The sequence below is a fragment of the Motacilla alba genome, chromosome 15 (assembly GCF_015832195.1).
Source record: "Motacilla alba alba isolate MOTALB_02 chromosome 15, Motacilla_alba_V1.0_pri, whole genome shotgun sequence".
Classification (NCBI taxonomy): domain Eukaryota; kingdom Metazoa; phylum Chordata; class Aves; order Passeriformes; family Motacillidae; genus Motacilla; species Motacilla alba.
Genome location: NC_052030.1, coordinates 11,696,002 through 11,721,865, shown reverse-complemented (window position 1 = coordinate 11,721,865; position 25,864 = coordinate 11,696,002). Strand labels below are relative to the sequence as shown.

The 25,864-nt window shown below is 41.6% G+C and overlaps 2 protein-coding genes across 2 annotated transcripts; both read right to left on the bottom strand.

The window, feature by feature from the left end:
• Window positions 1-591: 591 nt before the first annotated feature.
• Window positions 592-16,355, bottom strand: ATP6V0A2 (ATPase H+ transporting V0 subunit a2). Its single transcript, XM_038152687.1, has 20 exons — window positions 16,156-16,355; window positions 14,771-14,849; window positions 13,677-13,774; window positions 12,777-12,914; window positions 12,330-12,430; window positions 11,541-11,667; window positions 10,712-10,794; window positions 10,284-10,377; window positions 9,761-9,973; window positions 9,077-9,227; window positions 8,219-8,358; window positions 7,328-7,482; window positions 6,319-6,409; window positions 5,904-6,022; window positions 5,256-5,466; window positions 5,003-5,122; window positions 4,398-4,517; window positions 3,091-3,208; window positions 2,517-2,688; window positions 592-1,629 (listed from the first exon to the last, which is right to left on the bottom strand). Exons 1-20 carry the CDS (start codon window positions 16,270-16,272, stop codon window positions 1,527-1,529), a joined length of 2,550 nt encoding a protein of 849 aa, XP_038008615.1. The 5' UTR covers window positions 16,273-16,355; the 3' UTR covers window positions 592-1,526.
• A 1,337-nt stretch (window positions 16,356-17,692) lies between these two features.
• TCTN2 (tectonic family member 2) lies at window positions 17,693-25,802 on the bottom strand. Its single transcript, XM_038152359.1, has 18 exons — window positions 25,643-25,802; window positions 24,806-24,919; window positions 24,448-24,521; window positions 24,125-24,320; window positions 23,820-23,920; window positions 23,374-23,570; window positions 23,012-23,135; window positions 22,376-22,511; window positions 21,691-21,756; window positions 21,182-21,307; window positions 20,846-20,923; window positions 20,454-20,534; window positions 20,029-20,140; window positions 19,600-19,703; window positions 19,065-19,215; window positions 18,297-18,422; window positions 18,119-18,207; window positions 17,693-17,936 (listed from the first exon to the last, which is right to left on the bottom strand). The coding sequence occupies exons 1-18, from the start codon at window positions 25,728-25,730 to the stop codon at window positions 17,830-17,832; spliced, it is 2,070 nt and encodes a 689-aa protein (XP_038008287.1). The 5' UTR covers window positions 25,731-25,802; the 3' UTR covers window positions 17,693-17,829.
• Between the last annotated feature and the right edge of the window lie 62 nt (window positions 25,803-25,864).

Here is a 25,864-nt window from a genome sequence, read left to right as displayed (position 1 = left end):
CCTCGGCACCAGCCGCTCGTTCCCCTCCACGCCGGCCGCCCTTCACGGCCGCTCGCTCCCCTCAGGGCCCGCCGCCCCTCACGGCCGCTCGTTCCCCTCAGCACGGGCCGCCCCTCACGAGCGCTCGTTCCCCTCAGCACGGGCCGCCCCTCACGAGCGCTCGTTTCCCCGGGCACCGGCCGCCCCTCACGAGCGCTCGCTCCCCTCAGGGCCCGCCGCCCCTCACGAGCGCTCGTTTCCCCGGGCACCGGCCGCCCCTCACGAGCGCTCGCTCCCCTCAGGGCCCGCCGCCCCTCACGACCGCTCGTTCCCCTCAGCACCGGCCGCCCCTCACGAGCGCTCACTCCCCTCAGTGCCCGCCGCCCCTCACGAGCGCTCGTTTCCTCCGGGCACCGGCCGCCCCTCATGGCCGCTCGTGCCCCTGGGCACCGGCCGCTCCTCATGGCTGCTCCTTCCCTGGGCACCGGCCGCCCCTCCTGGCCGCTCGTTCCCCTCAGCGCCCGCCGGTTCCTCCCGGCACCGGCCGCCCCTCACGGGAAAAGTGCCGCCTGAGGCAGGGAAAAGGGTACGGACAAACACAGGGCCCGCTCGGCACAGCGCAAACGAGGCTTTATTGGGAATTCGTATGAAATAAGTGCAAAAGTTAATTTGTGCTGTTCGTATGGCACAGATGTTAAAATATCACGGCAATATCCCCAATTTCACACTGATACAAAAATATTATAAAACGACCCCTGTCCACCTATGCGGTATAAATTCGGTTCTACGCCATCAGGGAGTGCTGTTGTGTGTCCTTAGAGCCAAAACAGAAACAGGGATCGAGGCCAATTCTTTATTCCATGTGCAAAAGTTTTTCCTCACTACAGTGGAAAAAAGAGGAGTAATACTTGTAAATCCTGCCTTCTTCCATAACATTAAATATAAATATAAATATCAGTCTGGCTTTCAAAAGCTTAAAGTAGTAACTCTAAGCAGAACCCAGAATGAAGAGATAACATTTCCAGTGCAATTTTAAATATGGCCAAAAAAGAGCACATTGCATTGGTGTGTATGAATTTACACTTCATCATCATCTTGGAATACAGACTGAAAACAGAACATTGCTTCTATTGCATTGTTGAATGGTTCCCAAAGTGCACAAGATGCAGCTGGGTTAAGTATGTGATTAGTAATGAATGTTTAATATAATGAAAAGTCTTTCAGATAACTTAAAAGTGATAAAGACTCAAAAAAAAAAAAAAAGCCTACGTGGGTTTCAGGACAAGCAGTAACTTTTTTTTTTAAGAATAAAATTAATTTACAACATTAGTTTATCAAGAAAAATGTACATTTTATATCTATATATTTTACAAGAGGCTCCAGATCTGCTATGTCTTTTTATGGGAGGTATGTTTTACAGAATTGTTTGGCTGCATTATAAGGCAATCAGTGAAAACCACTTTGTTCCACAAGAAACCATTCATAGGCAAGATCCAATCAGAGTTGCTTGCAGACAATTCCAAACATTTCTGCTGACAGCAGCCAAATTATAATGCACCATCTTTATTAAAATGTAAAGAAATGTGCTTAAAAGAGAAAGGCGTAAACTTGTATCCTCCACCGGAGTAGAATTTGTTCTGAAATTCCACCCTGAAACGAGACAAAAAAGCAAAAATCTGTACATGAATCCAAAATTAGTTGTCAAGGGACAGAACTGTGCAACCCAAGAAGCTGAGCAAAACCAGCTCCAATCCTCTCACTTGTTTCTGTGCAGCTATTTAACATTCCCATCGCAGTCCCAGGCTAACTTTATTATTTTTATTGTTTACCTCCTGTTTCTCAGGAGACCCACAGGCACTAGACCATGCTGTAAAGGCTCATTTCTTACTTCTGGCTTACTCATTTGTTTCTGAGTGAGTTGTAGCCAATTGTTTTGCAAACGCGCAGTATCATGAGGACAATCTGTCATGGATGTAGCTCTGCCTCCTGTCTTTGGTCACTACACGCCTTTGTTTAGGTTGTAAATTTCATCAGATTTCAAACTAAACATGCTCTGAATCCACTCCAAAGTGCAGAGCTTGTGATACCAAGACTAAGAAAGGATTAAAATACTTGAGTTGGCAGCCCCACTCACTAATATAAATGTTCTGTTGAACCAAATAAATGGACTGAAACAATATAGCGAGATAACCAGACTGATATTAAAATACTTACACAAGATACTAATATTCTACATTATGGAAAGCTGCAATACTACAAATCAAGTGTACTTATACTTTGTGAATGTCGTTGAAGTTAAAATGCATCTTAAGCCAATATAATATTTGAATCTACTGAAAATATTCCAGAGGAACAATCAAATCCAATGACTAATAAGTCATTTATTTAATACAACTAAATAAATGCATTTCAGTAGCAATGAGGCTGTTGAATTTTACACTTTCCCTTTTTAATAAGGCACCTAAAATTTTGCCATAAAATTTCCCCTTTAACAAGCCAGCACATGCTGAAGTGGTATACAGATAAAGAGAACGTACCAGTGAAGTCGTATAGCATGGAGAAAAGCAGAAAGCCCCTCCATGACCAGCAGAATAAAAACTGTCAGCACAGCAAAGAACGCCATCACAGGGATTAGCAGCAAGACACCGTACTTGGTATCCACACGCAGACCCACTCTCATCACCATCTGCCACAGAACTTCTGATAACTCTGATAAAAACCAAAAAATTGCCTTAATTAATGGTGGTACTGAGTGCCCTCAGCCACTGGGCCACTCTGACCTGCTCATTTAACCAACAGAGGAGCACCTGCTGAACATGGAGTATAGCAACCCCCTCCCCAGAGAGCTGCCCCCATCCCCTCAATCGTTTAAAGATACACCTCAGTGTCAAAATCAGACCTACTGAGAGCAATGTTTTACATCAAGTCACAGGTTTCGTTTGGAGGCTTCCATAGATGAGGATTAGTTGAAATAGGGATTTTTTTTTAATTAAGAAAAAGTGTATTTCACATTAGTACCAATGGAATAGGCCAGCCTCCCTCTAACAGCATTAAAAATACAGATGTAGGAAAAAAAAACCCAAAAACTATCAAAAACCCACCCCCACTTACGTGCATGAGCAAGACTCAATGCCCAGAGTCTCAGGTATGAGGCTGTGTTAGAGATGCATCCCAGGCAGTATTCAATGGTATGAATTGCTTGATTCATAAAAATGTCTGAAAAGTTCAGCTAAAAGAAAAAAATACATTTGTATCAATTTTAACAACACAGAGAACAAAACCATTCATCTGCAAATCCTTATTACATGGATGAATCCATTGAAGGGTAATAAATTGATTTTATATCAAGTAAAAAAAGTGTGCCATGTAGAAGATCCTTATTACAGAGATAATATTAAAAAACTATCAGATGCTACAGTTTTCCAGTATTACCTTGTTGACAGATAAAAACAAATGCAATTTATGTTTTCCAGAAAGAATATGAACTAATACTTGAAAACTAAGGGTTTTTTTAAGTTCTAGTTCCCATTCTACTAAAATTCTAAGTTTATAATATCAATTTTTCATCTTTAAAAGCAGGGGTAATTATCAGTAATGCTACTGATAGAAAGCTAACCACATTAATACTGTAAGATCTAAATATAAATACTTGTTACTAGAGTTTCAAAACTGATATTACTGAAAATTACAATACTTACTTTGTCTGAATGTTGTATTTCAACACTTTGTATAATACATTTAGAGTAAATAATTCTCGTATTTTCTATACACAAGAAACAAGACTCTACTACCCCAGTGAGACAAGAACTATACATATCCTGCACATTAGGAAGCTGAAGCAATTCTTTGTCTTTCCATGCACATGGAATCAGTGGAATCTGCCCAGACCTTTAAAAATTTGCCCAAACTAAACAGCAGCAGTGGGTGGGGACTAGGAATGCTGTCCCAACCCCCCTATTAGCAATAATCCTCTTAACAAGATGTCATTTGCAGACACAGAAAGACTTTTGTCCAGTTGAAAAGCCAAGATTAATCAACAGAAAGCTGGGCAGTCCCACCTTGCCTCAAGTTTAAAAATCCATAAAACCAGAAAAAACCCAGGACTTTTATCCCACTCTTCAACAGAAGAAAACCTGTACTCCTAGATACAGAGTCTTAACTGCAAATAAAACATTCTTTCTGTTCTCTACTACAGATAGGTTGTGTTTTACTGCAACAGTCTGAAAATACCAGAAAATAATGATAAAATAGCAACAAATACCAGTAAGTAAACTGCATTTGGGCACCAAGGTCTTGGTAAAGGCTCAGCTGAGTTTCTTCAAAACTGCTCAGCACAAAGTGAACAGGTTATTTATTGACTACTCACTTCTAATTTGCTTTTAAGAATATAGAAACCAGAGATTAAATAAATACATTACCTCCTCTGCATCCCCCTCTCTGTGCCCAGTGTCTGAGTGACTGACACCTTCTTCGAGATCATGGCATGACAGGAGACAAAGCTCTTCTTCACTTTCTTTTCGGATAAGCTTGTAGCCACTCTGCAAAATGGGAATGTATTGTCTCTTCAAGCAGGCTGCCACTGTCATTTTTTAAATTTCCTTAAAGTAGTTGCAGGCAAAGGCAAAAAGATTTAGAGGAATGAAGTACTGTTACGTGTTTCAGTCCAAAAGTTTCCAAACTCAGCAGAAACTGGTAAGACAAGGAGTAATGGGTTCCAACTGAATACAGATATACAGAAGAAATTCTTTCCTATGAGGGTGGGGAGGCCCTGGCAGAGCTTTCCCAGAGAAGCTGTGGCTGCCCCATCCCTGGAGTGTCCAAGGCCAGGCTGGAGGGGCTTGGAGCAGCCTGGGATAGAGGGAGGTGTCCCTGCCCACTGCAGAGGGTGGAATGAGATGAGCTCCAAGCTCCCTTCCAACCCAACCCATTCTATGAAATACCCATAAGGACATACCCTGTGCAACAACATAGCAGCTGAATTCTCCTGCACTGAGGAAATGTGTGAGTGCCTTTCAGTACTTACCCTGTACATTCTTATGCCTCGGCCTCCACTGTGCAACCAGTATAAATAAAGTGGTTTACCAAGCAGCATTACAGGAACACAAAGAAAAGCAACACTAAGTAAAAACTTCTGCAGAGGAATCTGTTGGCAGGAAGGGAGGAAAATTAGATTAGATCACAAAATCCAAAGTAGGAAAAGCCATCCCCTTTTCCTTTAAAGTATTATCTGCACAGGGAACACAGGATTCCCAAAAGCTCGGAAGAGCATTACTCACCTGGCCACTGAAGAAGCTCTTTGTTTCACCACTAGGAAACAGGAACATGTTAATAAACTGTATCAGAATACTGGGGGCAGCTGTGGAGTTCTCTGCAGAGTACGCCAACCATTTAAAGAAGATCATGAACACCAGGTAGCCAAATATGCACAACATGAATAAAAGTTCAGGAATAAAAACCAAATAAATATTATAGGTCTTCTTGAAATGCCTGAAAGGTAGAAATGTAGAAAAAATAAAAGTAAGTTTTACCAACACAGCCCAAATATGATTTCAACAAAACAATGCACTTTTAAATCGCAAGACTGAGATTACAATCCAGAGCTGATTTCTTTTTCTTCAGTGAAATTATATCAGCTATTCCAGTGAAAATAAAAACTGTAAGAGGCATGTATTTTTATTTACCAACAAGTGAAATAAAGTCTTGTATTAATATGTTTTGAGATTTTTTAGTATAATATTGAACCATTATCTTACATATGTGAAGGAAGACCTCTCCATTACTGTCTTTTTATAAGAACAGTTTTCACAACTACTCTTATTCTGTTCTCAAACAATAATTCCAGTTTCTCTTACAAGATTAACTGTTATCCTTCCAGACCTGACAAAAAATACAATGTTGCTATTATTTTCACTTCTTGTACTTACAAGTGGTTAAAGAGCCCCAATACAACTCCAAACGTCATGTGAGTCACTCCAAAGATCACAGACATTTTCATCTTGAATGAATTGAGAAAAGTGAGACGGTTGCTTGCCAAATTCCATATCTGAAGAAGAAAACAACAAACCAGCACTGATTAACACCATAACAGACGGAATAAACCAGCATCCTTTTTCTACTGGGAACCAGAATTCTACCTCAAATGGAGGTCACAACTGAAATTTGAGTTTTGTAAAAACAGTTCCATCTTTGACTTGTCAGAAGAAAAGGTGTTATTGAACAGAGAACGCAAACAGAAATATATTTTTTCTTAGTCAGATTTATCTTAGTTATACACGTACCAAAATCTAATGGACAAAGACTGATCATCACAAGTGGGTAATTAAAAAGAATGAAACTAACCGGATCAATTCCAAAGGGATAAGCTCCATTGTAGACACCAGAAACATTTGGATCCAGTGCTAAATATCGATTAGCTTCCACATCCTTATCGCTGCAGTGAAAGATAAACACACTCAGATTTGACACTCTAAAGTTCTGCAGGACACTGCTCCTGCTTTCCTTTACCTAACTCGCCCACCGTCACACGTTCAAAGAGTGGAAGGGTTTCTAGGCACAAAAGTCTTGACTAATACAAACAAACAACAGCAAAAAAATCCACCTAGAACCTCACAATCTGGGCTTAGTTCACATTCACTATCTTTCAAAACAAAATTTATGGATTTTATTCCACATTCCCCTAGAACTCAAAGTTTATTTTAAAAGTTCACAGTTTGCTTTTGCATTAAATTCACTGTCAAACACCCAAAAATAATTGCTACCTTTTTTCTGTTTTGCATTTGGGGAAGTTTCTACTTTATTTTTGTAGTTTTTCATTACCACAGCACACACAGCCCATTCAAATTTTTAGCCAGTGGTCTTGACTCTTTGAAGCCACATCCTGTTTTGTAAGGCACCATGAGATGCAAGCTGTGACCATTTAAATACCAAAGAGTCACGACACCTCAAACCAGTGAGTTCATCCCACTCTGAGAAAAGCAGATTTGGCAATTCACATAGACTATTTTTTTCTTTTTTTTTTTTTTTCTACTATCAAGAAAAGCTGTGCAGAGACTAGTGATTGCCAGGTAATTAATTTACTTCATTAATAATTAACTTCTTTTAGTAGAGGCAAATGCCACTCAGCTATTCATTCCAGAAGCATGACCTAGGACAAGTCCAGAACTAGACCTGTGTTTTCTATTCCTCTGAAAATCTTTATATAGACATACAAACAAATCTAGAAAATAAAAACTAAAACATCAATGTAAAGATAAACCATAACAGGATAGTTAAAACATGTGAACAAATGGGTTAAACTGCTGCAGGACATACATCTCTGGTTTAATGGTATAGCAAAGCTGCTGCTCACCTCCAAACCTTCTCATACATTGCTGAAACATTCCATCCAGATCCAAATATATTTATTGACTTTGAAAAACAGTCATTATAGATCAATCCAGTGTAAATGGAAAACAGCCCCATTAACAATATCACATATCGGCCTTCAAATAACATTTTCATTATCTGTCAGTATTGGGGAAAAAAGAAAAAATAGAGAATATAATCTGTTATGTGAGCAAAGGTGAGCTAGACAGGTCTAGGAGAAGTATTTTTGGACACATAAAGACTTCTAAAAACTGAAATTTATTTGTGAACAGTCATTAAGGAATCTGAGCTCCCATGACACACACTGAGACTTTTATCACCAGCATCCTTACATTAAGGAAGGGTCTCTTTAAGCCATTTCCTTCCTGGGACTACTTTACAAGAAATTACACATTTGCAGGCATTCTTAATTGAACATAATTCTAAAGAGGGATGCAGGTGTTCCTGCATTCCAACACATATGGTTAAACAATTTAAGTGAAGTTTAATACATTTCAAACTGCAACTCTTTTCATAAACAATAAAAGGTGGAATTTGAAAAATCATTTTCTCCTCACATTGCCACTGTAATGACATTCTGTAAAACACATCACTGAGTAGCCCTGGTAGAAGTAAAGACAAGATTAAAAGCATCAATTTTTTCTAAGTCTTTCATTACAACTTGATTATTTCTGCTCTTCCAAGGAAAGCAAATAGTTTAAAATATTACATTAATCTCATGGAATATGGGATCTTTTAACACAGAAAATCCTAAAAGAACAGAAAAAAGCCTAATTAAGTACCCATGCAAAAAAAGCAGTACTTTTTCAGAAACGAAGTGACTATTCAAATGATCTGGTTGGATGGGAAGTAAATAATTCGTAATTCCTTTTACCTCATCCTGTGCTCTTTTTAACCTGGGGTGGTTTTCATACAGTATTGTCAGGAGTGCAAATATGAACATGAGCAGCCCGTGCCCGAAGTCTCCAAACATAACCGCGAACAAGAAGGGGAAAGTGATGATGGTATAGAGAGCTGCAAGGGCAACACGGCACACTTCAGGCACAGCACACAGGTATGTCCTGTCTGCACTACCCCCAAGCAATCCCATACTTAAATCTCTCAAAGTTTTTAACTTTGAAAGGCATTTCAACCCCTACTCATAGACCTTTCCCCCACACTGTAAATTTAACTCAGTTTAAAGCTTGTTTATTGTGTAGCAATGACAACTTCACAGCTGAGCAGTAGCTGACAATTCTGAGGATAATAACATGAGCCCAGGAAATAAAACCCAACCAAAGAGCTCTTCCTCTGTGGGTTATTTCAGGTCTGTATTAGAAGGTACATTCTCCTGTGCAGAATGACCCAGTCAGCACAGCTACAAGTATATATTAAAGTGGGCTGTACAACAAGCTGAATTTTTCAAGTGATGAGCTCCACACTTCAGTAAGATCAATTACCAGTTTTCTTTTTTTTTTTTATTCCTAAATATCTTCCTTACCCTAAGTAAAACATATAGAAGAAAAATTATACAGCTATTACCACTACCTTTCATGATAAAATAGCTCAGCAAAACTAAATCCCATCCTGCTGCTTGGAGCACTGTTTGTGCTTTTGATCAGCTGCTGACATTTTAAAACAGCTACTAACAAGCAGTGTGATTGTCACCACTTGGCCTTTGCCAGTGCCCAATTCAGCAAGGTACCAAGGCAAGCAGCAATGGCAGCACAGCTCAGCTTTCAGAAGGACCAACCTGGATTAACTTCCCCGTAGCTTCCAACTCCATAAGCATCAACGATGTTCTGGAACCCTGAGGTGAATTTATTGGTACGTATCAAAGTTGGAGGAGGTTGTGTTGTTGGGATGGTATTCATGAATGAGGAAATTGTAGCTCCACTCTTCCTCTAATTACAGACAGAAGATGTATTTGTGTAAGATCTCTGTTAATCTAATCAAAGTGAAAACGTCTGCTCTAGCAGCAGTTTCACTGATCCAAAAATACCATTGAATTATGACCCAAGTTTAACATTTATCACTTTGTACTCCCTCTGAAAACAAATTATGCACAGTGTTCAAATTCTTACTTCATATCAAATATCAGATGAGACTTATCAGTCACAGTATTGTAAACCAAAGATTTGTTATTAGAATTTTCTCTCATAAACAAAAGCCAATGCAAGAGAACTGGCACCTTCTGCATGACTGCAAATAACACTGTGGGCCCAGCTGGCCTCAGGGCCAATACAGAGGTTATTCAAGAAAAAAAACCACTACACACAACAATAAATAAAGGCTCTGCTTATAAAAAAATTGTTTTATACAGCGACCCAGACTGTCTGTGCCTACTTTTAGTCTATTGTTAATTATTTTCTTTCCTTACATGTACAGTTAGTTCAAGGTAAAGGCTTTAACATCAGTGAGCATTCAGGTGACTTACTGAGCCTTCCTCCAACGCATGGCGCAAGTTCTGGAGATCAGCCACTGGACACCAAACCTCGGCAATTAAACATTTATTTGTGACATCAAAACTGCACAGGTTGAGGACGTGGTAAATGGCTTTCATCTTCTTCACCTGGATAACCCAAGTATAGATGGATTCTGATGCTTTATACAAGACCTGGCGCAAGTATTCCTCAGTTTTATTCAGCACCTTTGAGAAAAAACCAAAGATCTCACTGAGAATGTGACAGTGGCTGTGCTGATCACAGAAGAGCACCTCGTACATGTCCAGTGCTGGGCCATGTTTTCAGGAAGGCAAACAAATCTCTGCTGAAAACAGAAGGCAATGCCAAGTGCTGTGAGGTTTAACAGATATGCGCAACACGAGACCAGGGACACAATTACTGTCCCATCAGCTCCAAAGCTGCATGTATATTAGAAATTATATTTAACACTGCGATTCATTAATGATTTCCTACAGTGCAACAGCTCCAGCAAGAGGAAACCTGTTCTTTACTCACAGTTTCAAGATCCTGAATGCGAACGTTGAGCCCCTCGACCACGGCCTGGCGCTCCTCGGTGGTGTCGGGGTAGGGGTACACGTGACAGCGATAGCTGCGGAACACAGGGCTGTGGTAACAACCAAACTCCACCAAAACAGCACCCAACCCCTGCCACAGCCAGACCTGCAACACACCACTCAATAACCACGGAACAGAGTCAACTCACAGGCAGCATTTTGCCTGTGCTTGGTAAAGACTGCAAGTGAAATGACTCATGTGTTTATTTGTACACTGAGTAATTATAGAGCTGGATGCAATAAGGGGAGGAACAAATTTAACACAAAAAGCTTGTATAAAAATCAACACTTATAAGAAAAGGGTGCGGGTGAAAAACTAGAAAATATCCCAGGTATAAGGAATGTACATATATTAGATTTACTTCTTACCAGTCACAGATCTTCTTAACTTTTTGACCGATTTGTTCACCCCAATAGGACACTAAAAAAACAGCCCACTTAGTGGTTTCACCCTAAAAAAACATAAAAAGTAGAGCTGATGAATTATGTTTTGACCAGCAATTCCTCTGTGACATAATAATAGAGCTAAATAACAAAGCTGAACAACTAGAAAAAGCTGGGTTAACAGAATTAACCTTCCATCAGCTTAGTGAAGATCAAACAATAAAATTCAACTGTGACAATAGCTCTTTTTTTCTTTTACTATTAGAGAAAACCACAAAAAGTTTTCCAGGGAAAATCAGTGAGACATTACATTTTATATCTCAGAATTAGAAAGTATTTTAAAAAGGTAACAAATTAGAATTCAACCAAAAAAAAAAAAGTGACAGATTAGGCTGCCATAATTGATTTACAAAAATTAACTTTGTAAGTTCACAGAGAAAAACTTCACAGAAAGCTAGCTATACTTGACTCTTTCTTAACTACTGAATGAACAAGTGGATTGGCTATTAAAAGGCAATGCACTGTACAGACCTAGTTAATAAATATCCAAGCAGCCATTTCTGCCACGTATTTCGACCAAGGTGGCCAATGATAAAGTCACCACGATTCCACAATGAAGTTCTGCACTCCCCAAGCTAACCACGACAAATTAATTCCCATTTCCACAAGCCTGAATCTTAAAATCTTACAAATTCTAATACTTCAAAATACTTTCTCCTCCATGACACTGGGAAATCATTTCCATTCACTGCAGACAGACCTGAGCAGCAATTCCTCCAAATGAAATAAACTGATCATTACAAGGTTTACTCACTGTATCTGGATCTTCCAGAGCCTTATCCAACTCTGCATAGGTAAGAAAGGGATAGCCTTTACAGACTCTCCACAGCATTTTTTCAAATGCTTCAATCTTTGCTATGTGAACTAATCCAGATATGAATCTAGGAAAAGGAAAAATTTGAAATATAAGATAAAGTGTACAAGGAAAAAAGAACTGGAAATTCAGAGTACATCATCACCATAATTTAGTATCTGCCAAGGCTAGGGAAGGAAGCATCACCCTGAACTGGAAGTAACTGGTACAGAAAGTACCAGCTAGCATATAAAATTTTTATTTGAGAAATAAGCAGACTACAGATCTGAGCACACAACTAGAATTACTTCTAACTGGTTATTTCTGTGATAGTGAGATTAGTTATTTTTTCTTGGATATCCTCTCATAGCAACACCATAGAGAGCAGTATCCATTCATCATGTCAAAGGCAACACAACTCATGTTACATTTACACTGCCAGGTGATTAAAACACTGTGTGTTTATCACAGAAAAAAAGTTTAAACAATAGAAGGAAGTATTGATTTAGAGATTTTCCTTTACACACGTCCTTGGTTTGATGGAAGCTTTGTGGCAGCTTTTTTGGGCGCTGTCCTGTTTATCTCTTCAAATAATCTGGGTTTGTTATAAAGGCACGCTGGGACCAGGCTCCTGTCCTATCTAAAACTGTTTGGCACACCTGAAATCACTACAGGCCATGTTTTAAGAGAACAAGCCATTCTTTACAGCCCCTCATCAAGCACTTCTGACACAGCACATGCCATACCCACCCCAGCGAGGCACTCAGCCTGTGCGTGCGGCTGTAATCCACCAACGGCTCGTTTTCCACAGAAGGAAAGTCTTCAAAATTTCCATGTAAATGGGATTCATACTAGCAAATAAAAAGAAAGAACATTCATCGCTTCCAGGAAAAAAAAAAAAAAAACAACCTCTCATTCCATTGTTATTCTAAGAAAGAAAAGGTAATTAAGTAAATGGTTTAATTAAAAATATAAAATTCATTTCCGTGTTCAGTTGAGGCAACAGAGAGATCCTGGGTCCCAAGTGCACTGCTCTTTACAATTATAGTCAGTGCTGCAAAATTACACTGTAAATTTCTTACCAAAATTTATGCACCAAAATAACACAATTACATCTTCATTTTCAAGCAATTCAACAGGGAAAATCACAAAAATGCCACACACAACAACATCCCTGTCAAATGCTCCAAGCAATACCTCAGGTGTTCTCCTGACAAAATTCTGTGTGATCTGTAACATGTACTTGTATTCTGTCAATTCAAGCAGGTTTTTCCTCAATTTTTCTTTGTTTTTAGTTACTTCCCTCAATTCTGTCTCCAGCTTCTGCAGCTGCTCCTAAGATACAAAGCAAAGACACAGAATCAGTTACAGGATTTTGGAAAACAGAGTAGGATTCATGTTCAACACAAAATCATTTGACAGTGATAGGAGTTTCCCATTTCTTAATTAACTAAAGCTCCATAGCTTTTATCCCTCAGTCTGACACAGATTGCTTTGTATTGAGTACACCTGATCCTCCCCTGACACTGTTCAGGGTGCTGCTCTGCCCCTAATTTGTGTCAAAATAATGCAGACCTGGAATTAGAACTGCAGGTGGCACAGGTTGGAAGATACCCATTTATTCTTTTAATATAATTACAACAAAACCCAGAATGTTACTCAAAATTAGATCTGTGTTTTACAAGCTTCCACATCGAACTCAACACCAGAAAAAGCATTCAGAGACAACAGCACCAGGTTTGGCTGTGTGACCAGCACCTGCAGAGCCTTGGGCAAGTAAAATTCCCACACACCTGGAAGTTTTGGATGCACCGAGACAATCTGCCTGGAAGAGTGTGATGTGCCAATCCATCAAAATACAACGGATAAGTGCACGCTCCCTGAGTTTGCTTTCACCCTTTCACAGGAATTTTGTGTTAACACTAAAACCTCACTGGCTTTGAAGTCACACTGGCAGCAAGGAATCAGAAAAAAAGGAAAACAAATGTTTCTGCCCCCCCACCACACCCCAATAACTTAAATCATAAGTAATAAGATAGCAAGTCATTAAGCTTGAAATTAAGTTCCAAGACTGTGGCATCTGTTTAGTGGAGTTACCTGGATTTCTAAAATGTGTTTCAGCAAGGGGGCAGGAGGAGCAACATCTCCTTCAGGAAGTGGAATATCTGCTTTTTTAATTTCTTGTACTAAATACCCTGGAGTGACAAGAAAAACAGCATCAGAAAGGAAACTGCATTGCCTACACTTCCTAGAGTGCTGCAGAGTTGACCTTCAGCTGCTCTTGATGGTGCTAATCACACTGCAGCATCAAAGCCCTGGCTATTCTATTCATTCATTTTAGCAACAATTCACACAGAAGTCTTCAAAAATGAAGAACTTGAAGAGTGGCGGGGATAAAACACACAACCCATTCTTGGAAGTCTGCAGGAGCAAGCAAACTTCAGGGGCTTCTCTTTCCCAACAAGTATTTTCTAAGAAGCTTTTACCATTTCACAGAACCTCTTTGTTGCTGCACGGTGCCACTTTCTGCTAATGGTGCAACTGTGTCACTTTCTGCCAGAAACAGACGTGCTGCTGCTCACTGACCCATGCTTGGAGTAAAAAGTGTTCAAACAAAGCAGCTTAAGCAACCTTGACAACAAATGCAACTCACACTGGGCAGGGGAGACTGCCAAAAGAGCTGGGCATGACCAGCACGTGCCTCTGGTGAGAGATTCCAATCAAAGGAATCCTTCAATTGTAACTTTTCCTCAGGATACACTGAAGACATCTGCAGCTTGGCTGTAATGCTCTGCCCACCCTTCTCTATTCATTAACTACCATGAGAACACAATTGTTATTATTAACTTGAGGTATTTTTAAGGGTGCCTGGAAAATCAACAGCATTGAGTTACACAAAATGAACAGGGAATATCTTACAGTCAAGGAAATATCCACAGTAAAGCCTCACTTTCCCTAGCAGAGTTTTAAGTAGTAAACACTGAAACAGCCTCATCTATTTATCAGCAACACATTAGCAACCGTTCTTCACCTCTGAGCTTAAAAACCCCCAAATCTATATTTAGTGTAAGTAAATTTCACAGCTTAGAAAACCTGGGAGGGTTAAAAAAACCTGCAGCTGAAACCTCCTCAGCAGTGCCACTCTGGTAATGCCACAGATGAGGAACAGCAGACATGAAAATAAAGCTCACCAAGTATTCTTTCCATTTCTTCACATTTCTTCACTTCATTCACATATTTTCTCTGAAACACACTTACATTTGGATTAAGCTGAAGGAGAAGGACAAAATGCTTATTAGGGGTTTGAAATAGTAACCTCCCCTAGAAAGCCACAGCTGTTCCTGCAACTTCCTGGAGACAATTTGCATGAGCTCTGTGCTTGTCAGCTGAGAAGGCACAAAAACCTAAAAAGATCACAAAGTCTTCAAATAGCAAGGCTGCTTTTATTAAAGCAGAATTAGCCGTGCCATCGGCTAGTTTTAATCAAACAACAAAATAACAAGGTCTACTGGAGAAACCATTCCTAATCTTACTTTGACAGTTTTAAAATATTGCTTAATGACTTCAAATTAATGAAACATTTGACAAATTTTCTGTGATGCATTTCCACAGTCTATTTGAAATATTACATTTTACGTACATCCCCATAACATGAACATGCAACATCTCTGACTACTTATCCAGCTTATTAAATCAGAACCACTAATGCATTATTTCTACAATCAGGAAACTAGAATGACATCAAAGTGTTAAACATACACTCATGTAATCACTCTTACAGCTCTGCCTCCTCCTCCCTGCCATATTTACTAACTAGCTGTTTATTTAAGTCTTCCCAGCTTTCCCTGCAATGATTTTGCAAGCTACATTTCTAATGTGTATCTGGAAAACATTCCAAAAGTTTCAGCAAGCAAAGATCATATAATTATGATGAGACAACGCAGAGACGTGGCTAATAACTGCCCCACCCAACTTTATGTTAGGCAGGAGTTTTCTCCAAGATGAAGTGCCCCTCCAGGAACAGGAACCTGTTATCAATAAAGCTACAGGGCAGCTGTCTGTCGGTCTGTCAGTGGGCTGGATGGAGCCATCAGCTGTGCACACACGCTCAGGCTGAAGGCACTGAGGCTGCAGGTGGGTCAGGGGCTCTCCCATGGGATCTCGCTGCCAATGACCCCAATTTAAGGTACTGCTGTGAGAAAGGTGGGGTACATCCATCCCAGAGCATTCCTCCCGAGAGTGCCGCGGAGGCCGGGGCTCCACACTGATTCCCCATCGCTCATCCCCCCGACCCGGGCGCGTTCCGGTGTCACCCCTCAGGGCGACCCTGATGATCTCCAGAGCTCCCTTCCAACCCTAACAATTCTGTCATCCTGCTTCCAGGCGAATGCCGCACAGGGACGGGCCATCCACCTGCCTGTCGGAGTCGCGGAAAGACAGCAATGAAAGCAGTTTCCACCGCCCCATCGGGGCCGAGCCCGCACCTTCCCGCCGGCGGCCCCGGGCCCGGCTCGGCCCTCAGGCCGGGCCCCCTCGGGGTCCCCGCGCTGCCCCACGGGGCCCCGGCGGTACTCACGTCTCGGAACTCGGCCAGGCCGCGCTCGCCCACCTCGCTGAGGCACTCGTAGGCCGAGCCGCTCTGCAGGAAGAGCTGCGCCAGGCACACGGGCTCGCCGCGGAACAGCGCGCCCATGGCGGCGGCGCGGCCCGGGGCTGCCGGCGCGGGGCTCAGCGCGGCGGGCGGGCGGAGCGCGGCCCGGGGGCGGCCATGGCGGGGCGGAGCGGGCCCGGCTGCCGCTTCCGGGGCGGGGAACGGGCGCAGAACGCGGCCCCAACCGGCGGCGGCGCGGGGCGGGCTCGGGCGCTGCCGGCGGAGCTACCGGGAACGGCACCCGGCGCGCTGGCCGCCGCCGAGAGGGGGAAATGCAGGACTGAGAGAACATCACGGGATCACAGAAAATGCTGAGCCGGAAGGGACGGGAAGGATCATCGAGCCCGAGTCCCGGCCCTGCACAGCAGCATTCCCCCAGAGCCGCACCATGTGGGCTTGGAATGGATCTTAATTAACATCAGCCAGCCCCAGCCCTTCCTGCCGTGGGCAGCGGCACCTCGCACCAGACCAAGCTGCTCCACTTTGAACGCTGCCAGGCTTGGGGCATCCACAGCCTCACGGGGCAACTTATTCCAGTGTCTCACCGCCCCCACAGTAAAAATGTCTTACCAATATCTAACCTCAATTCCCCTTCTTTCAATTTGTACCCATTACTCCTTGTCCTGTTGTCGTAATACGACACGAAAAGACGACACGGACACTGCTGCTCTCCAGGTGAACAAAAAGAGGGACCTTTATTTTCTGACTCCAACATTTATAGTTTTCCAAAAGTGACAGTGGATTGGAGGGTGACAGTGCCACCTCTCCAATGACACTGGACAGACCAAGAGTCCATCAATTCTCTCCTCCTCCATGAAAGAATGCAAAACATAAGTTGTTTACAGAACTGTGTGTGAGAAAGTTCGTTACAAGAATGCAAACATCAGAAGGCTTAGCAAAGTCTTAGAAAATCAGGGTGACATCCTGTTCTACAGTTCTTGATTAAGAGGCTCTTTCTGGAGCCCTGTAGGCCCCTTCAGATACTGGAAGGTTGCTATGAGGTCTCCACACAATCTTTTCTCCAGGCTGAACATCCCCAGCTGCAGCCTGTCTTTACAGCAGAACTGCTTCAGTCCTCAACTCTGTGGCCCATCCAAAGCACAAAAAAACCCCAAATGTTATCTTTCGTAGCTAAGGACAATAAGCAGATGTTTTCTGTGCCCTGCACACAGACACGGCAGGTTGCCAGTGCAAAGCATTAACTGGAAAAGAGAATTTCAGATCAAAACATGAAAACAGCTGAAGGGCTAAGACTTCTGTGAAGTGTGAGAAGTCTGCCCGCTGCTGCAAAAATAGGTGGGCAAAAGGGGTTTACTGTCAGGAGTCTTAGAAGAAAGGTCCTCTTGAGAGGACAGCAGTCCATCCGTGAGGACAATCCCAAACTCGCTGCAGCCTCTGGGCTGGACTCGCCACCTTCTGGAAGTCAACTCTGCACTTTGCTACTCCAAACACAGAGTCTAGAGCTTAAAAATAATTTATTACTTTTTGTTTTCAGCAACAGCCATTTTCTGTATGCTGTAGAAGTCCTGATTTTATGTATCTTTAAATGTTTACATAAATTGTCTGCAAAATCCAAGAGTGTTTCTCCATAATTTTTACCTATCTGTTCCATAATTTAGAAAACCAAGGGTTGCTCATAATTGTTGCAAGTAAAACAAGAAATGCCAGAAACAGGCCTTTAGCAAGACACTGGGAATATGGTTCTCCTGAAAAAAAAACAAAAAAAATGTAAGCATGGGAAAGCTAAATTTGTTTATACAACAACCCAAAGATACAGATAAAAGTGTATACAAAAGCATTCTTTCAGACAACTCCCCACATCTAATTGTGTTTCAAAGAAATAAGGCCTCTCATGTTTTGTGGCATCTCACATTGTTTATCATTTTACCTGTGTAAAATCGTGTCAGTGGAAAAAGGAGTTGTGGCCAGCACACCTCATTTTGATTGCAGTCAAACTCTGCATAAATCTTCTGATACCTGGAAAAAAAGGAACTTTTTGGTCAATGCAATTCATGTTACATCTGCTGAACATAATGGGAGCTTATCAATGTTTTTACCAAAACTACCTTGTCACTGGAAGGGGTGGCTGAGCTGGGACTTCAATGAATTGAACAGAAGCTGTGATGGGAAGAAAGCTGAGGGTGTTTCTGCAGCCAAGCCCACACTGGAACTGCCATAAGACTGTTGAGAAACTGTAACAAAAAGCATAACTGTTGCTTGAGGGCTGGAAATGGAAGTTTAGACCCTAAACACAAGCAGGAAAGGACAAACACAGTATTTATGAGGAGGTTGATAATCCTTGGATTTTCCACATCGTACAAGGGGAGAATTTGCACAGTCTGGAAATGAGGTAAAACAGAACAGAATCCCACTTATTTGATAGAGATTGACTTGGTGGAGGGGGGGAAGAGTTTGCAGAGTGAAAATTCCCTGTTTCAGGAAAGAATAAAACATTTAGCTCAGCTCCCAAGAGCTCTGCAATGGGGTAAACCAAAACACAGGACAATCTTATTGCTTCCACCACACGACTCCTGATGGGATGCCCTGTGTACGCCTGCTGCTGGCAGCATCATGTCTTTTATTTAATATTTCAGTGAAATGTAAGGATTATCTGCTTTTAATCGTTAATTTTTTCTTTAATTTTCATTTCAGAGCGAGAAAAGCTAACCTGGTTGTGATCAAAGGAATTTGGGTTGCAAAGTGAAGGGTGTGTAAAAAACCAGCAACAAAACCCACCCTTTTTGTCTGTAAAATTAATTTAGGATGTGTTAGGTAAGCAAGGCTCAACATGAAGCATTTATTTTTCAGGTAGCCAAAGACACAACTCACTTTACCTGATCTGCACTGCAAGAATTTCCTGCTGGGGAATCCCTTGCACTGCTCCCACCTTAGCAAAGATTATGTGAATATTCAGGTTTGCAGGAATATCTGGACAAATGCCTTTCAAGCCTCCAGTGCTCACATTAGAACTAAAGGGATCAAGACCTATGAAGGAGAACAGAGGGATTTAAATGTAAATATTATGGAAAACATTATATATTCCATAATTAGATTATTCTCATAGCTCAGTGAAATGCTGGTAACTGTCACACAGAAACACATTAAAAATGTTTCTCTCTATAAAAAACACCTAAAGCAGTAATTTATCAATAGATAAATACCATATGTGTACAGGCTGGCAGTAAAATATGCAGGATGCACAGACATACTGAATTATGTGCCTGTGTGCACACATATATGGATGGATGGATGCAGACACACATATCACTAGTTTAGGTACTTGAAATTACAATTTGGATTTATTTTGACATGCTTTATTTACTGTATGGGCATATTTAGACTACGAAGAACAACACAAGCCTCACTTACGTATGATTTCCACCCAGTCATTTAGATCACTGTAACTCGAATTGTGCCTCTTTCCAAGGTGAGTGGCTTGTATTAATGCATTCAACTTCTCAGTCACATTTCCTCTGCAAAGTAAGAATGTAACATCACGCAGAATGTAAATCTGTACTAAGGTCAGTTTCATCTGAAAGATGTCATCACACAACAAAAATAAACTTGAACTATTGAAGGGAAGAAATGGAAAAGTATTGCAGCCAACACAATCCTCATTTGAGTAAAGAGTGAAACCATTATTATGATTTCCCATCAAAAACAGAAGTGAGACTATTAACCACAGAAAGCTGAAACACACACATGAATGTTTAAAAAGAATGTACCAGTGCTGATGGGAGGCACTTGCAGACAGTCACATAACAATCAAGAGGGATGAAGCAGGGAGAAACAATTCACCTTAAAAGGCTGCAATCTTCATTAATATCAACTTCTAGAATGCACCCAGAGTACGAGTCTACTCCAAACAGAACTGGTCTGTCAGTTGCTGATGCACATAAACCTCTGCCAGCTGTGAAATGAAAACATCTTACTTGAGCTTTCCTATTATCCACCTTTGGATCTCCAGCTTTCAATTTTGTGCAAAACATCAAACATTAGAATGCAAACTCAGCATGGTAGAGTTCAAAACCAGATACAAATCATTCCATTTTCCAAGAAAGCACTAAAGGTCTTCTCACTGACCTTTGAAAGCTTGGGAAAGACAAGCAAAATCTGAGAGAGATTTTTAACTAAAATATGTTTTAAAAAAATCCAAAAATCAAACAAAGCTCCAAAATTTTAGCATTAACTACAACTGAAGTTGCAACCTCACAAGCAAATACCTGGCTGCCAAATGTTCAGGCTTCCAAGAGGATCAGAAGCATTCAGATTTGCAGCTCTCACTGGTTTTCCCACTTGATACCCTAAACACAGAAGGGTAAATTATCAACACTGTAGAAGAATCTATAAGCATTAGCATTGTTTTAAATGTCATCAATCTTGGAGTAAATGACATTTCCATTGCAGTGGGAATGGCCTCACTTTAAAGAATCAATATCCATGCAATGCAATAAAAGCCTAAGAACCACTCACTGCTATTGGCAGCACAGTAAGGCAGGAAGGTGAAGGCTGGCAACATAAAGAAGTATAAAAGAAATATAAAATGTAATCACTGGTAAGAATCTGTACAGTGCAATTTTTTAAACTTTTAATAGGCAAAATGAAGTATTGATACCTGGATTCTCAAACAGCTCCTCTCCATGAGTACTGTTTAAACTTAGAAATTCGACTGTGAATCTCTGTGTCAGGATTTCTGGTGAAAGAAAAAAGTATAACTTTTTAAAAAGTAAATTAGCAAAATGTATGTTCTGTGTAGGGCACAAACTTCTGTCTTTCATTAGTGACAGACGATTCAAATCAACACAAATTGATGGAAATCAGCCCCATAATTTTCTTTCTAGTGTCCGAGGGAAATTATTTTTAAGAGGAATTAGTAAATAAGAGATTCTATCACAGAATTTCCATACAGAAGATAAATAAATCAAAAATCATAAAAGAAATGTCATGATACCTCCATCACATAAGCTTCCAAGGAAGACAGTGACATTTACTTGCTCAATGTTCTTGTCTTTCCAAAAGAATTTATAATGTTCTGCAAAAGTTACATTTTGACACAGAACCTCAGCAGCAAGATTTTCTGGCAGAAGGAAAAAGAGAAAAGGTCATAATGAAAAGCATTCTAATTGGAAACCTCTGCTACTGCAGCTGAGAAAGAACACATTAAAACCCTGGCAAAATCCTGGAAATTCCAACATTCATCTTTCTGAGAATTTATTTTACTGTTTCAGCGTGCAGTGGTGCAATCCCCCATGTGTGCAAGGTAAGGAATCTGATGTCCTGACCAGCTGTGATGGAGTAAATTAAATACCTCCTGCTTTGCAGGAAGCCAGTTACTTCTTCAGTCTTAGATAACATAAAAAATTCCTCCTAAGAATTGCAGCAGATAAACATTTTAGATATCAAAATCTATTTTGTGTACAATCCAGAGTAAGAAACATTAATTAGATGGAAGAGACCTACCACTTTCAGTGATGAATTTGCCCCTGTCAGTGATGGCTCTATAGACAACATTTTGTTGGATGAATTCTGAGAACAAAAAACAAACAAAGACTTCTGTTTTCACATCCAAGGTGCAATTCTTGTTGTTATGAAAACTGAGTAGGAAATTATTGAGAAAATTAATTTTGGTAAAGACCCAGACTGTTTATGTATTTTGAAAGCAGAGCAAATTAACTGTGGGTCTTACAGAGGTAATATACTCTAACAAAATTAGACAACTATGGAGCATAAAATAAAATGTTCATGCTGGTAATCATATTATCTCAAACTCCAGAATGACTCTCCCTAAGTACAGACTTTTTAATGCAGAGAGAAACCACTTCTCACTAACTGTAAAACGCTGATGCTGCACCCTCCTGACAGAAAAAGGGCTCTGCAACAGTCTGGAAATGAGTCACCAGGAACAGGGAAGTGGGACACAAAGGCCAATCCCGTTATTTCTTACCTCCTAAATCTTGGGAAACAGTGAGACACTTGCTGGAAGGTCATGAGAACCAGGAACAGAACATGCCCAAATGCTGAACTCTGGCCCCCAGATAACACAGACGATACATTTAGAGACTGTGCCAACAGCCCTGGGTTTGTTCTGTTCCAGCAGCTCTGAGAAACAATGAAACACGTTCCTGCTCGGATTTCTGCAGCATACCTGCAGTGCCAGTGCTTATCCTCACATCATGGGGCAGGCCTTCCTTGTAAGACTCCAGATTGGTCAGGCACTTGACATCAAAGTTGTGGAGATAGGCCACAGGAGCATTGCCAACACACTGTCCAGCCATGGATTGCTGCAGGGGGTTCACAGAAATGAGGATTTTCTACCCCTGTGCTTTCCATTTGAAGATAACATGTTAGTAAAATGCCCCACACTGTGTAGGGCAGCTACAGCCACACATAACACTTTGACAAGCCAAGGTATCTGATGTTATAAAAACCTCTGGCAAAAGAGAGGTGAACATTTTTAAAGCACAGCTTTAAAAGTAGTTTCAATGTACACCATGACTTCATCTGCATTTGTGAAAGTAATTATAACCAACAAGTGTCTCCAAAATGCATTACCTTTTGCAGGGATGGGCAAGGGGATGAGGAAGGATAATGTTTACTTTTAATAACGACTTTGTGGTTTTGTTTTGGGTTTTTTGTTCATTTGGTTGAGGGGTTTTTTTTGTGACAAATACAACCCCCACTTCCCAACATCAAGCTGCTGAAATTAGATGCAAAGACATGAGGAGAGTGATGCAGGGAGTTCCAAACAAACCAAGAGGAATCAAAAGCTCCTGAGGATTACCTGGGGAACAGTAAAATACTCATCTTCTTCTGTTATAATTGGATCTCCTTCTGCGTAACCAGTGAAAGGTTTCCCAGGAGAAGTTTGTAGAGGGATCTTAAATGCAGGAACTTTGGGTGTAGAACTGCAAACAAGTTCAAAAATTAAACTCTTTACCTCGCACAAATAATTACAGGTTTGCTTTAACGTCCCCTGTTCTCATCTACTACCAATGACACTTCTCCACTTGCATTTAAGGTTTACACCCTAAAACCCTAATTTCAAAGTAACTTTCACTATAAAGACATAAAAAGCTTGTATTTTTGGTTGCATAATGAGTGTGATGAAAGTGTGATGAGAAAATAAATTTTCTTAAGACTTACATAGAGCCATGATAAAAATAGCCAAGAAATGGTGTGTTGTCAAGAGAAGACTGAACACAAAGGAAGGGAAACCACTCGGGGGTATATTCCATTGACTGGGAAGAGCACAGCTGATCATAAGGTGGGTTTACATCCCCACCAAACACGCCAGTGAAACACGATCCACTGAATAACTGCTGCAAGTCTGGTGTACACTCCTGAGAGGGAAAAGAATGGTCACTCGTTAGCAAGGTCATTGCAATACTTACGGCAATATAAAGCCAAACGTACAGGTAAATCAAGCAACTTTGTAGAGAGAACACATTTACTTTCAGAAAAACCAGAATATCCAAACACCCCTCCAACCCATCTAGTCTGAAGCATTCAGTACCTCTCTCTCCCCCCACAGACAAGAAAGTCTAGAAACTCTGAAAACACTTAATCAAAGTTTAACAAGAAATAAGTACCAGATCACAACAGCAACGAACATCACAAGCTCCAGCTGTTAAGTTACAAGGACAGGAGCCCAAGGGCTTAAATGCCTGGTTTGGGATGATAGTTGCATTTTCTGTAACAAAAGCAGGAGAGAAAATCAGATTAAGTGGACTGAAATCCAAATAAAAAGTCCATGCACACTGCAGTTTGTTCTGTGTAGAATGCTTTTTTTAAATTCCTTTGATGGCTCAGTATCTCTTATTGCTGCCCAAATCCCATTTATTCCATACAGAGAGGAAAGGCACAGCCAAAATGCCATTTCTTCTTTAGCACCTACCTGACACATTTCCTGCAAAGGAAGAGTTGGCAAATATTTCAGCTTGAATCAGGAGCTGTGCCAGCATCACTGAACCACGGCAGGCTGAAACCTGGAGAGCTTCCAGCATGCACAGAGGTGAGGGGCAGCACTCGGTGGCATTGGGCAAACACAGCTCCAGAGTTCTGCTGAGGCTCACAGTCACCTTGGAAGTGTTCTGGAAAAACACAAAATAAAGTTTGACAGTTCTGACAGCTTGTATTAAATTGCTCTTGTCTATACCATTCATCAGCTTCTGAGAGAGAAGCTGGAATGAAGTGGAATAACAGAGGAATTTTACATACCACACCAGGAGTTACATCCAAATTCCAGTCTCCAGCTCTTTTACTTCCCCTGCAATTTGCAAGCTGCAATTTTCCTATAACAAAATAGAAATTTTAAAGGGCATTTAGAAAGGACTGGGGAATGAGAAGTACATTTAAACTCCTCTTGTGCCTTCAGGTACACCCTCAGGCCCAGCTCACACAGAAACAACTGAGAACTAAGGGGTTAATCACAGGAATGTCTGAAATTCCTGTTTCTGTAACTATTAAGACACTAAATGACATGCATTACCATTTCTCTAGTAATTTTCGTGTCAAAAAATATTAACAATTCAAATATATTTATTTACATGGGGAAAGGGGGTTGAAGTGTTCTTACCTGTCTCTGCATCTCTAGGACTTAAAATTATAGAAAAATTAACTCCTGAAGAATTGCCAAGAAAAAATGAATGGACTCTGGGCCCTGACATATGAATAAACGAAGGCTGAAAGACTAAAAAAAAAGAGAAAGAAATAAGTTGACTGAAAGAGGTAACATCTATAAGACATATAGATCTTGTGCTTGGGCAATATTCTTACACTCTCAGACTTCAAATTGTTACAAACAGAAGAAAAATATCATGTAATGCCTAGTACAGGGATGTATTTCCATTCTTGCCAAGTGCTGGAGGACTGGGTGTAGCTTTCTATGCCCCAAGTTTACATGTGTGAAGATGCCCAGTAAATAGGCAGTAAAATAACATTACAGCACTTACAGCCCACGCAGGTACTACACAGCTCAGGCAACACCATATTTAGTATTTCTTGCTGACTGCAGCTTACGCTTTTTAATTTCTTGGGGCCATGAATTGTGCCAGGGATGTCCTGCGATCCAGGAGCGTTCTGCACGTGGACGCAGTGCCAAGTTTAGGGCTCGGAGATGGGAGTTTCACCGCATTTTTCTTTCTAGACTTTGCCAATGCTGAAAGGTCCGACATAAACTGCTCCAGCCGCCCCCTCTGTGCTGAGCAGCGGCAGAAGCTCCACGGCGGGCACGTTCGGGTTTGGAAGGGGCGCCCAAGGCCGCGCTCCTGAGGGGAGCCCTCAGGGTGTGCGCCGCCTCCCCTCACGCCCGCCCGGGCAGATCCCGCCGCGGGCCGGCCGCCATCCCCACACGCCGCCCGTCCCGAGCCCCCCAGAGCCCGCCATTCACTCGGCCGCTCACGCCCTGACCCACCGGCATCCCCGGCCAGCTGCCCGGGGCAGGGAGCCGCCCACAGCAGCAGCAGCAGCAGCAGCAGCGCCCCGAAGACGGCAGCCCTCATAGCGCTACGGCGGCCACCCGGCCGCCATCTTCCAGCGCCGGCGCGGCGCCATGGCAACGCGGGGGGCGGGAACGCGGCCGCCTCACGGGGAAGGAGGGAAACGCGGCCGGCTCAGGGGGAAGGAGGGAACGCGG

Bases quoted from the DNA above. Each gene is read 5' to 3' on its own strand.
- ATP6V0A2 (XM_038152687.1), bottom strand. From the start codon at position 16,272: ATGGGCGCGCTGTTCCGCGGCGAGCCCGTGTGCCTGGCGCAGCTCTTC. The intron at 9,228-9,760 runs GTAAGTCACCTG...GTCTGTAATTAG, and splicing joins ATGCGTTGGAGGAAGGCTCA to AGGAAGAGTGGAGCTACAAT. The intron at 7,483-8,218 runs GTAAAAGGAATT...CAATACTGACAG, and splicing joins TAAAAAGAGCACAGGATGAG to ATAATGAAAATGTTATTTGA.
- TCTN2 (XM_038152359.1), bottom strand. From the start codon at position 25,730: ATGAGGGCTGCCGTCTTCGGGGCGCTGCTGCTGCTGCTGCTGCTGCTG. The intron at 24,920-25,642 runs GTGGGTCAGGGC...CTTTTTTTTTAG, and splicing joins GCAGCTGGCCGGGGATGCCG to TCTTTCAGCCTTCGTTTATT. The intron at 23,136-23,373 runs GTAAGTCTTAAG...ACTTGTTTGCAG, and splicing joins TATTTTTATCATGGCTCTAT to TTCTACACCCAAAGTTCCTG.